This window comes from Drosophila subpulchrella, chromosome 3R (genome assembly GCF_014743375.2).
Source record: "Drosophila subpulchrella strain 33 F10 #4 breed RU33 chromosome 3R, RU_Dsub_v1.1 Primary Assembly, whole genome shotgun sequence".
NCBI classification, from domain to species: domain Eukaryota; kingdom Metazoa; phylum Arthropoda; class Insecta; order Diptera; family Drosophilidae; genus Drosophila; species Drosophila subpulchrella.
The window spans coordinates 18,028,088-18,040,827 of NC_050609.1; the positions used below are offsets into that span (position 1 = coordinate 18,028,088).

Genomic DNA, 12,740 nt, shown 5'->3' on the forward strand with positions numbered 1-12,740 from the left:
TGCATCGCCACCCCTCAGCAATGTGAATTTTGTTTACCAGTCATATCCATATCTTATTTACATATGGGCTTTTCTGCAGCCCCTGCCCCATAAGCGCGCATTAAACACATTTTAATTGAGAGGCAGCGCCAGACGAGCCGGGTTTGCCTCGGCTTCTGATCAGTTTCAGTTTCAGTTTCAGTTCCAGTTTCGGGTTCTGAGTTCTGGGCTCTGGCTGTGGTCCCATGTCTAGTTCTGGGTGCCCACTACTCAGTGTTCAGTCTTCAGCGCAGCTCGATAGCGAAAGATGTGCGCCGGTAGCGGCGATCCCAGTCCCATTCCCAACGATCCATCGAATCCAAGGTCGCGGGGATAAGTCGCTTCGATTGTTGGAGTTGGCGCCATGTGCTGTTGGTGTGCACGTGTCTACTGGACGGTTCTGCACAATCTGCTGGTCCGCCTGCTGGACAACCTCATGGAACTGAGGTCCCCCATCTGCTGTAGCTGCTGCTTCGGCTACCAGCGGCAGGCCAGCGAGGAAGGTGACGTCGCCGAACGGGTTTCCAGCACCGATGACGATCCACATCAGCAGCCCCATCAAGATTACGTCATTGTGGGTGAGTTCTCGCCGATCTCTCGGTATCAAAACCAAGCCCAATCCACATAGTGTAAAAATATAAACAAAAACAGTAAGCAACTGGAAATTCTTAGAAGTTATCTGTTAGGAATTATAATAAAGTGTACCTGCTTGGTCAAAATTGCTATGGAAAACAGTGATTTCTATGCGGTGTTTGGTATAAAGCTAAATTACAAACAGGAAAATAAGCAACAAGTAGATGGATGTTACTCTGCTGCTGAGAATATTATAACAACCCCACTATAGGAAATTTTAAACAGTTAAAAAAACTAGGTTTTCATTCTTTCTGCATAAATAAACGACTCTCTGAGAACCCACTAACTGATATTATAATTTTATCTCCCCAAAGACCATACGGATGCCAACTATGCGGAGATCGAGGAGCGGCATGTGGAGAAGGAGCAGTACTACTTCACAGTGGATCGCCCCACGGCGGAACGCATGCTCCATGGACGCGAAGATGGATCCTGCCTGGTTCGTCCCTTCAAGGCAGCGGACCAGTGCATCCGCTATATAGTGAGCATCTGGGCAGCGGATCAGTTCTACCATCTGTTTATAAGGCAAGTGGACAGGAGACAGCGGTATGCCATAGGTCAAAAGAAGTCCCAAGAACGCTGTTTTGGATCCCCGTCTGAGATCGTGGAGTTCTACACGGAACATCCACTGCTGTGCACCAACAAAACCCGGAGTCAGTGCATCCAACTGCGGCCCATCAGTTACGCTTAGTTAGGGGGTAAATCTTTATTGCATAAGAGAGGGGGCGTGTATATGTACAAATGGGGTTAACTTAAGACGATCCTCAGGTGGCCACCACCGCCTTGAAGGCGCACTGGTTGTTCTGCATCAAGGCGGGCCAAAGGAAGGCTTTTATAAGGTCGGATCGCCGGTCCGCCTGGGGATGCCGCTCGTGTTTCTCGGGCCTCAGGAAGCCTAAAAGAGATAAATTAAGTTTTAAGTTTATTAAGCGATTAAAAATTACATAATATAGCACAAACCCAAGTTGAAGTCCATGTCCAGGTAGTAGGGCGCCTTCTGGTTGATCATCCGCCAGGCCAGGCGAACACAGGCACTCACGTAGTGGGTCAGTGGGGGGCAGGACTCCAAGCAGGGGTACTCGTGCAGAGTGGAGAGCACCTGGTTGAACACCGACCGCTCGATCTCGCCCAGCGGAAAGCTGTCGGCGGTCTCGAAGAGGTGCTGGCGAACGGATCTGTCCAGGGATAGAGTGGTCTCACTGCTGCTGTCCAGGGGGCAGTTCAGGATGCGCCGCACTTCCAGGACCTTCCTCTCACGCATCCCGTGGCAAAGGCGGAAAGACAGCTGCCCAGGAATAAAATATGATATGATATTAGGGAAATAACTTCGTCTGTTAAAGCTCTTTACTTGGTCAAATCAAAACATACAACTTAACTAATTTGCTTTAAATATTCCTCATCTTATATTCACATACTTAGGTCCTATTTAATAAAATAAATAAACACCAAATATATTTAAACTGTTTTCGGCACTGGAACCTAAAATATTTGGAGCCATATGTAAACACATCTTGAGCTTGTATATCTGTTTACAATCTTCCCATAATTTAATGTGGTGATCTTGGCATTGGAAATGCCTTTTCCCTGAGAAAGTGTCATTCATCTCATATCCGATCGAAAGTGATTCGATTACTACAGGTTGGATCCCCAGCGCCTACGTAATTTTCGGCACCCTGGGGGCTCCACTTTCCCTCACATTTTCACTGCTCTAACGCCTAATCATCCTCAAACGCGATTTCGATCTGGCCAAATTGATATTTTGCAATCGCAATCTGCGGTCTGACAGGATCTGAAGCATCCAGAGCCCACGGGTTTTCGTTCGTAATTGACGGCCATCTAAGCTCTTGAAAATTGAAAGTAATCTTCGTCAGCTAAATTGGCCTTACAGTTTGAGAGCCACTGCTAGCAGTATTTTTGAAATAGTTTAAAGCCCCCCTTAAAAGAATAATTAATCTACTTTGTAGCTATTGTTTATTGAATGGCACCTTATTAATAGGTGGGCTTTGAATTTATTTACATAAAAATAAGTCGCAGAAAAATGTACCATTGACTTTTGACCGCTATCGACTTACTAAATGGCAATAGGAACGCAATCGCCTCATTCTTTAAACAATAGTTCTTCTTCTCTTTAAAATCTAAAGAATTCGAATAGCTCCAGGGAAATATCTCTAAGCTATGGAAAAGTTAAAATGTTATTGACACGAAATTGGCACTTTAAAAGATTACGAACGCCCATAATAAATTGACTCCATTCATCACAAATGAACTCTGTGTTGTCTTGACAAGTGAAAACGGAGGGGATAATTATAAAAGTAAAAATCTGTTGTTGGCGATTTATATTCCAGCGACAAGCAATTCAAAGACTGGCAATTGGCAACAATTTCTCCGCTTGTCTTAATAGTTAATTATTTTTCGATTTTTTTAAATTATAAAAATGTAGTAATTATTTTTAAAAATATTTAACAAAACACTTCCAAAAAGAAATGTATTTAGCTACACCCAAAAAAAGTGAAAACATTGTCTGACCCGCAACTGGCCATAATTTCTCCCGATTGAGTTAATCTCAAAATTTGTTCGGCCTCTTTAACAAGTCATTATTGAGTGTTCGGACATATCTTCCAGCGGCAATCTACAACTGATCCCAAAGCAGGTACATATGTTGGGTACTCGAGACTCACCACAATCATCGAGAAGAGTATCTTCCCCTTGAGGCTGTGCGCGTGTTTTATCTGCGGAAGACTGTCCAACGCCTCCAAGGCGTCCGCTCGGTTCTCGACATAGAGATTCCTATAAAGCGACACCATTTCGCTGTGAAGAAATTGAAATGGAATTAGAAATGGAAATAGAAAATTAAATGGGAGATGGACGACTGGGTGTGGGACGTGGGCAAGTGAGAGTTGGAAGCGGCCTCGACCTGATTTGACTGAGATTGTAATGTGGGTGTTACACCTTATTGGAACTCGGTCAAGTGTTAGAATCGAGCACCTTAATATGTTAAGGAATGTATACTGGGGAGACATCTTTCTTTTATGGGTATATCTGCTTTTTGTTATCTTTAGTGTTATAAAACTATTCTGACTTGCTCAGCAACACATGTCTTTCTATACCGTGTGTGTGCTGGCAGAGCGACGGCAGTAAAAATTTGTAGCCCATGGTCGACCACTGCTTTATGAATGAGGTTACTCTTTCACTGGTAGTTCAATAGCTTATTTCTTTATATATAGAAGATAAACAATATCCTCACCTGCCGTCATCGCTGCCGGAGTCATCCGAGTGGTAACCATCGCTGCAGCTGCTCGTGCTGGCTCCGCCGGGGGGCGTGGCCTTGCCCATGGACAGCGCGGAGCCCGGAGGCCCTCCCTCGGGACCCATCATGTGGAGCACCACCTCGCAGCCGCGGGAGAAGTTCATCAGCAGGCCGGCGGCGGGACGCTTCTCCACGAGCGCCTGGGAGTCCAGGCGACGCACCTGACCCACGCAGGTCAGCACCTCCTTGTCGTTCTCCACCCGCGTGCTCAGGTTCTCCACCAGCGTGGCCAGCTGCTTCAGAGCCGGCTTGTCCAGCATGGTGAGCAGGGTCTTGTTGTCGATCAGTCGCTGCTGAATGTCCCCGTAGTTGATGGCCAGCAGGCGTTGGTGGGAGGAGTGGGCGGGGTCCTGGTTGACCGTCACCATGCTCAGTTCCTCCAGCTTGTGGATGGCCATCTTGTAGGTGTCCACATGGCGTTGCAGCTCGGTTTTCAGGGCCACATGCAGGGAAATCAGCTGTCCCGAGGCATCGGTGGTGAGTCCATGGACTCCGAGGCCCTGGACAGCATTGTCGAAGCTGCGCCTCCTGTCCCTCACCGTTTGCCGGAGAGCTGGCTCATACTGGGCCAAGGCCTGCAGGAGTCGGGTGCATCTCTGCCGGAGTCCGGATTCGTGGGGATTCGCAAACAAGCGCACCAGTTGCCAAGCCACCGTTTCACTGGGCACCTCCGGCTTGGGAGTGGTGTTCAAGGTGGTTAGTCTGGATGGAAAGTGGGGATTAGGGTATATATTTTATAAAATCCTACATACCCCCAAAAGGAAACCCACTTATAGTATTATTTACAACAGAACTGATTAGTTCATAATACTTATGGGTATATCGGAATAGATATTTGAAATAGTATGGCTAAGGTTCTATGACCACTCACCTGGAGAAGAATGACTCCAGCAGGTAGGCACTGTGAGGCAGGTGCTCCAGCAGCAGATCCAGCGGGAGTTCGGCGATGACCGATCTCAGGACTGAGGGACCCAGTCTGCCCACCACTCCGGCGGCCTCCCTGTACTGTCTGCCCTCCGAAAGGAGCATCAGGCGGCGGAGGACCTGCCGCGGACTGGTCAGGAACTCCCGGCCATCCCTGGAAGGTCCGCGGATCCGTTCCCTGCTGTCCGCCATCGAAGCGGCACCAAAGGTCAGATGAGGCGACGGAGAATTCCCCTGGAGCTGCAGAATGGCGTCCTGGTGGTTCTTCAGCAGCAATTGCTTCCTGGAGGCGTTTGGAGATGCAGATTACTCGGGTTACTCGCTTGTGGGTTAATGGAATGGCTTTTTGTACAGATGCAGATGCGAAGTCAGTGAGATGCAGATGCGAATTCAGATGCGGATGCGGAGTTTTAGATGCGAGTTCAGTGGGACTGCTTACAGCATATTGGGTGTGGGCGTGGGCTCCATGACGATGCGTTTGGGGTCTGGGCTCCGAGCTTCGAGGGAGGGCTCTCTGGAAAACTGAAAGACAGGCAGACACAATGCCACAATTAATAACGAATAGGAAATCTCTTTGGCAAGAATTCGCGCAAACAAACAATTGGCACTTTCACCGGCGCAACAACACCAGCCAACATAATTTATCATAAGTTTAGCCATATGCGTGCATAATACAATCCATGTACGATCGCACAAGTTGTCAGTTAGTTGTGGGAGTTTCCACCACTACCATTCAGCTATGACAACTAGGAAAATGTTTAGGGCCCCCGCACAAAGGCAACTTTCCTTGGGGCCATGTCTCGAATGCCAGATATTTCCCAGGTGGCCAGGAAAATGCCGTTTAACCCCCGCCCTAAGTGGACTTAATTGAAATTTTTGGTTTTGGAGTGGGTAATGCACTGTTTGGCGGAGCTAATAAATAAACAAACTTTTAAAGATATTTGAGTTAGAACTTTGGGGCACCTGCAAGTACCCCTTTTTCCAGTGACTAAGTACTTAGATGGAGCAGCAGGGAATCGGAATCCGACACTGGGGCAACCAACCCGAACTGAAAATAAAGAACTGACCATGTTTGTCTTCCCGAGAATCGAGAATCGAGCGGAGAAGAACATTTAATGTTTACCAACAAGCCGAAAAGTCCGGAAAGGCAGCCAACCACAGCGGTTAGGTAAGTGGCTATCATATGGTTGCACCGGGAAAAACTCTGAATAAGTTTGAAACCTTTATAATTATATGTTTTACAATCATTCGAAATTAATAAACTAAAATCTCTAAAAAATATGTAATTTATACACAAGTATACCTATCAATTTTACAATCGCAAACATTTGTTATCCACTATATGATTTAACCATCCCAAGGAGACAATATATCCTAAAATTCACAGAGTGTACTTATGGATCACACAATAATAAATCCTATATAAAAAGTATGAACTTTGAAAGGCATTATAATTACAAGTATCTGACATTGGCTTGGTTTGAGTACTTTGACTTTTTCTATTGGACAGTTCATTTTGGAAGCACCTAAATGTTTTTTTCATTAATCCAGAAACCTTAGAAACCGTCTGTTATTAACATAAACCTCTTAAAACTCCCTTCTGCTTGCACCCAAAATTGTTTTAAATAGTAAACTCCAATTAATAATGTTTTTGGAGTGTCTGACGGCAGTCGTACTCCCCGTCGGCGTAGTACTTCCAGCTAAAAGCCGACTTGGAGCCGGAGGTGACAGTGACCCAGCTCGGAAAGGTCAGACGTCGTGCATTACCGACTTAACCGGCTTAACGGACAGGTAGACGCCTTAATTGAAGGCCCAGTAAGTGCGCTTTGGCAATACTTTCCGTTACCACTAAACCATTACCAGCTGGTGAATGGGTGTGTCTCTTGCGGCTGGGAAAGAATGTTCCCCTCGAGGGCGTGGCCCTGTGGGAACAAGATCATATCACCGATCGTATAGCGGATTTTCCGATCTGCGTACGTGTTGCCAAATTAGCGTGCAGGATCATCTGCTAATCTGTTGCAATCTTTCTTCTCACCACATGTGTGCAGTGTGCGAAATACGAGAGATAAACAAAAGTTACCGCATTTCGCTGAGATCATGTGGCGAGGAGAATCCAGACATGACGGGCACAAAGAAAGGGCCCCGAGATTACCAGACAATTATGAGTACACGGGCGACAAATTGAAAGATGCCATCGTGCGGAGCTGCTGGGAAAGCCATAGAAACGTGGCCATGACACTTGGGATGCGCTTCGCTGGGTTCAGATATAAAAAAAAACGGAAGAGTTGGGAGGGGGTCCAAAGAATATGTTATGTAAGCTGGTGACAAATGAGCGGGCTGAGAACGGAAGCCAAACTTGTCGCCACTGCTCGAGAACCCCACTCTTTCTATATACCATCTGTATCTGTATCTTCATATCTTTGTATCTTTGGCTGCGGCTTTTAGTTACACTCCGGGTCTCAGTTGGTTTAATGAACCCAGCGAAAATAGAAATGTGGCGATGTGAAATGATTTGCTGTGCTGGCCATAAGGCAAACATAACTCTCGGGGCTCGCCATTATTGTTATTACAACAATTCGTTATGAAGTTGCTGGCTCTGATAGTTTCGCAGGCCAACAAACTTCTAATTGCCCGACCCCGTGCTCTGCATGCAATCGAGAGGGGCTTGAATTCTGGCTCGGCTTGGTATCGATTTTGTGGGGGACTTGAGAGGTATATTAGAGACCTGAATCTGAAATACTTGGGATCCTGAAGTTTATAACTGGCGAATAAAGTTTTTATTGGTGTATAATATTTTTTATTAAATACAATTTGGTGCAATATTCTAACAGCCACGAATTGTAATTTGGGAAATACTAATTTGGTAGGGCTACTTAAAAGGCAAGTGTCTTCCAGAATTCCTAAGGTCATCTTAGTAAATCTTAATTGTATAACCGAAACTTTATGCTGTAAAATATATGAAGTGTGTTAATACTGAGTATTGCCTGGTATAATTTTTGTATCAACAAAGTCACACTTTGTCATTTAAAAAATTATCTAACAGCTAAGACTTTTAATTTATAAACTCAAAATGCCATGGGCATATTCATATACCGCAAACGAATTACCGAAATCTATCCTATGACTTACAGTAAATACTGAGTATTGCCGGACTCTACAGCTCCAATTTCTTCTTTGCTCCCCCTCGTTTTGTGTCTTTGTCATAATGGTATCCATAACGAGCTCGGAATGAAGTTGGAGCTGGGAGCCATCGCTGGCGTGCGGCCGTCATTAAGATTTGATGGCGATCAACCATCTGAGGCATGCTGGGGATCCATCAGACACCTGTACCTGTGGCAATTAGCCGCCAGACGGGAACTGCCAAAAAAGGGCAAGAAGAACAGCAGACAGACAGACAGTCGAGTCCATTCCGCTAGTCGTTAATCAAAGAGAGCGACCCAATCAAGTTGACCTCAAAATCCCGACAAAAACCAGACAAAAAGCGTCGCGAATTTATTGTCGTAGAACAAACGCACAAGTTCTGCATGGTGAATAAAGAATGCCAAAGAAACTCGTTTGTGGAACGATCGCTAACTGTTCCTCGCACCTATTCCGCAAAAGGGAAGATCGGCCCCCATTCAGCTCCCATGTCCAGATCTCTAGATCGGCCGAAAATTACCATATCTATATACCCCCTCATACTGATTGATTCCATCATAAAGCATATTTAGTCCGCGGCTAAAACAAAAAACAGAGACACCCGCGGGCTTTTTAAGGCCTCCGAACGATACAACTTACCTACTTTAGGTTTTGGGCTGGCGACCAACCCATCAAGGTTTGACAGCTTCCCCAACAATCTAATTCGTATTAACTTTTTCTGGCTGCCTCTTGGCCAGCAGCACCACCTCAATTATGATGGGAACAAGTCGGGTCCGAAACTGGGTTAATTCCATTCATTCAATTAGAATAGGAACAGCCGCGAGTTTTATGGCCAAGTTGCAAGCTGGCTCGCTAATTGGCGTCGCCTGCCGCAGAGTCTCCAATTCTGGGAAACATCTTCTCTAGTGGCCGAGAAACTAGAAACGCGCCTCTAAATCTGCATAAATTAGCTCAGAAGACACAAGCCCTTGACTAAGCAGCCATAATGAGGGACTAAGCATCCGATTTGAGGAAAGTATCTCATTATACGCGGATTCTCATTTTTATTTGGGAGAATTCAGCATCATTTTATGGTCTTCGCTAAAGGAAATACTTAAGAGCTTAGAAAAGAAAAGCAATTAACTGGGCAGTTTGCATGACAGGCTCTGAGCTTTTAATTATGGTTTCAGATATTTCTATTGGTTTTCATTGGGTGTGCCAAATACTTTGAATATTTCTACATTTAGTTGATCAACATATTGGAGTAATAGAAAGGTCTTTAACTTCACTGAACAAAAAGGAGTTACAACTTTGTTTTATGAAAAATTTAGTTCTTAGAGGAAGGATGGGAAATGCAATTCTTATGGCATCTTAATGTACAAACTAAGGAATTATCATAAGCATATAGTAAACTAATACATTAAAACTAGCAATTGGAGATAGATCATCAACTTCATAATTAAAGGTAGCCCCTTTTTAACTTCCCCTTAATAACACCCAGTTATGATGCTCAACCGATTAAGGAAAGTCGGTTGTTATGCGCTTGGCTTCCCACTAAATACGTGGAGATTTCTTGTAATGTTTCTATCTGCGGAGCGTTCAACTCGCTGGGTAGCTCCGATCTCGACTCCATTCACACCCACACAGTGGGTACGAGATGTTTTCGTGCCACTTACATGGTTTTCCGCGGTGCTGGTTGTGGGTAAGTGTGCCACTAATCCGCAGGAGAATCGCCAGGTCGTCTTCTCACTTGACACCAAAGAAGTCGCAGACTCTCCACAGTTTTCCTCGGCTGCCGAGCGATTTTCACTTTGCTGCCGAAAGCGACAGGGTCAAAAACTACGAGCTGTCTTTCTTCAGGGGTCTTGAGATTGCTTGTATCTTCCGCAGAATGCAACCGCAAATCACAAAGTCGACGGCGCCTTCGTGTTCATTTGGCAGCAGCAACAACTCAGTCTACAAACATTTTTGCACTTCATTAACTCGTCTAACATTTGTGTGGCAAATGCCACGGGAAATTCCTCGCCTCCGCGAAGAAACTGTCAGTCTTCGTCTTCTGCAACCCGTCTTCTTCACTCTTCGCCACTACGCCCGATTCTTCTCACAGTTTACCGTTTAAGCACGCGCCTCTAGCGGAGGAAAATCGAAATTGTAAAATGGTGTGGCAAGGTAGTAAATGGAAAATCGCGAGGAGCGGAGCACGACCGATCGCAGTAAAAGTCCAGAGCAGACTGAAACCGAACGAATGTCATGACCAAAGCGGTACAGACAGTCGCCTACTAACGGGAGCGAAAGAGAGCCCAGAGAGAGCTACAGACAGAAAGAGAGAGGGAGAGTGCGCACCTTCAGCTCAAACTCGGCTCAAAAGGCGCAGATCAAGGCAGCTGAGAGGCCCAAAGAGCCCCACGAAGACTCACCGAGATTAACTCCTCTGCAGAAGCGTTTTGGACAAGTTAAGATATACACAGAACAAAATAATGATCTTAAGCTGGATATATAAGGGTCAAAACAAGTACTACTTTTCTAATTAAATTTTTACATAATATATTTAAGAACCTTCCTTCTAAGATAAGTAACTTTGTATTCATACTCTTTTAATAATATTTTAATTGATCTTATACTATATATTCCAAAACTTTATATATTTGTTTTTATACAACAGATTTAGGGATAAAAGGAATCTATAATCAAGACTTATCCAATAAGTAAAGCTACATAAAGTACGTCAGTAGGTTCATATATAGTTAATAAATAAGAACTGACATTTCAGACTGTTAGCCACTTTTTTGAATCTACCAATGGTAACCAACAACAATGTATGTGAACTAGTTAACATTTTTGGTTTCCAAAAGATTACATTATTATTATTATAATAGTAAATACATATAAATAAAATAATATATTTTCCGAATATCCGATTTAAGTGTACCAGCGACAGTGGCAGCTGTTGCCGCCGCCCGACGATTTGAATTGAGCCAACTAATGGCCGATGTTTGTTTGTTTTTGGCCAAGTTAAAGCGCTCGCCGCTTCGAGCGGAAAGTGCAAGCCTTCAGGCCACCAAGCCAAAAAGCCACCGGTGCAGATGCAGCTGCTCTTTTCCCATCTTACCATTTACCGATTGTTAGTTTAATTGCTATAATGGACGCCTTCGCGGGGGGCAGTCCGCATCATGGGATTGGGGAATTTGGGTTAGTGTGTGCGGTTTTGGCAGCAACAAGTTGCCGAGGAAATCGGATAAAAGACGAGCTTTCTACAGAGGCTGAGCCGCAAAAAATCCATAGTTCCAATACAAGAATCTACCGATTTTATGACTTCAGATGATGCAACTGTGGGAAAGGCCTTAGAAACCTTTCTGCTTCACTTTTGCAAGTCTTTTGGGTGGGCTGCACTTCGGGTTTCAGCCCAGTCTCAGCTAATTAGCTTAATTACCCAATGCCAGAGGCGGATTAATTTCACCGGCACAAGTGGCAAACGGTGAAAAATGTTGGCTCAAAAACAAAAGCGAGCAAGTGTTGACTCCGAACTCCCATCGCTTGGCATGCACAGGGAAAAATACGCTAATTTGCAAATTGAATTCACACAAATTTTAATTGGGCCTTAAAATGTAAATTATTTGACTAAATATTTAAATATTTTAAAATATGAGCCTAATGATGTTAATAAAAATATTTATATCAACACGAAAACTCTCAAAACTAAACTACAACATACTGGAATTTTCTATAACCTTTGAAAATAAAACAGAAATATATTATTAAATCATAAGTAGCTATAATGATTTCGTGGTGGGGGAGAATGAGCCAGAATGAGCCGAGATCGACGGGAACTGATTGGGGCGGCCCATTGCCAGAGCCTTGGCCAAAAGATTCGGCCTCGGGGCAAACGGTCTATCTGCATGCATGTAGATCAAAAACCAAAACCAAAGACCCCATAAAACCCGGGGCCCCCTTAGAGGGGCCGAAAATTGCGCCACCCTCACGAGCTGCGCGCAATTGGAAGACGCTCCACAAACTGTAACCCAGCCAAAGCGGAGCAATTAACGAGCTCCCACAAAGGTGAGTTGGAATAATAAAGGGGTATTTTCCAAGGGGTCTGCGGAGATGGGGTTTCGGATCGAGCCCATTTATTCGCGGCAAACTATGTGCCGCATTTGCATTTAGCCGGCTTAACAGGGCGTTAAGCTTGCGACACGGTCATAAAAATGAAAATACTAGTACATCTTGGCGGAGTTAGCGTACTCATCTGCCGTAATCCCACCAAATACCAGGTCTCTACGATTGGGTGTTAATAAGTCAAGGTCTCCGGCAATGGAGCGCACCATCCGTCCACCTTTTCTGGGGAACGAGTGGTCCGAAGATCGCAGATCTTCCTTTTCCTTTCTAAACGCATTTCACTTTTGCGCGGCAGACAGGTGTGCAAATATTTGCGAGAAATTGTTTAAATGGGGGGCAGGAAAAACAAAAAACAGAGGCATTGGGAAACCGCTTACCAAATCAAGTAATTAACGGTTTGATTTACTAAACGCATCGGATTGTCGCCCGTTGGTTAATGGTTAATGATAATGTTTGCTGTTCGACGAGCCACACTTCATGTTCATGTGCGAAGTGTCGCCAATTTGAGGTGCCTTTTTTCGCTACTTTGCTTTTCCATTTCATTTCGAGTGCGCCTGCGCACTTTTCTTTGCTATTAGTTATTTGTCAGCTCGTTGGGGCAACTGTTTGTGCCACGAAACGCGGCAGA

At 44.8% G+C, this 12,740-nt stretch overlaps 2 protein-coding genes across 2 annotated transcripts; one reads left to right on the forward strand and one right to left on the reverse strand.

Moving 5' to 3' along the window:
- The first annotated feature begins 182 nt into the window (after window positions 1-182).
- On the forward strand, window positions 183-1,610 carry LOC119562939. The gene is made up of 2 exons (XM_037876095.1): window positions 183-596; window positions 966-1,610. Exons 1-2 carry the CDS (start codon window positions 383-385, stop codon window positions 1,340-1,342), a joined length of 591 nt encoding a protein of 196 aa, XP_037732023.1. The 5' UTR covers window positions 183-382; the 3' UTR covers window positions 1,343-1,610.
- LOC119562938 lies at window positions 1,390-10,215 on the reverse strand. The gene is made up of 7 exons (XM_037876094.1): window positions 9,676-10,215; window positions 5,322-5,404; window positions 4,830-5,165; window positions 3,896-4,660; window positions 3,330-3,459; window positions 1,612-1,936; window positions 1,390-1,546 (listed from the first exon to the last, which is right to left on the reverse strand). Exons 2-7 carry the CDS (start codon window positions 5,348-5,350, stop codon window positions 1,416-1,418), a joined length of 1,716 nt encoding a protein of 571 aa, XP_037732022.1. The 5' UTR covers window positions 5,351-5,404; window positions 9,676-10,215; the 3' UTR covers window positions 1,390-1,415.
- Between the last annotated feature and the right edge of the window lie 2,525 nt (window positions 10,216-12,740).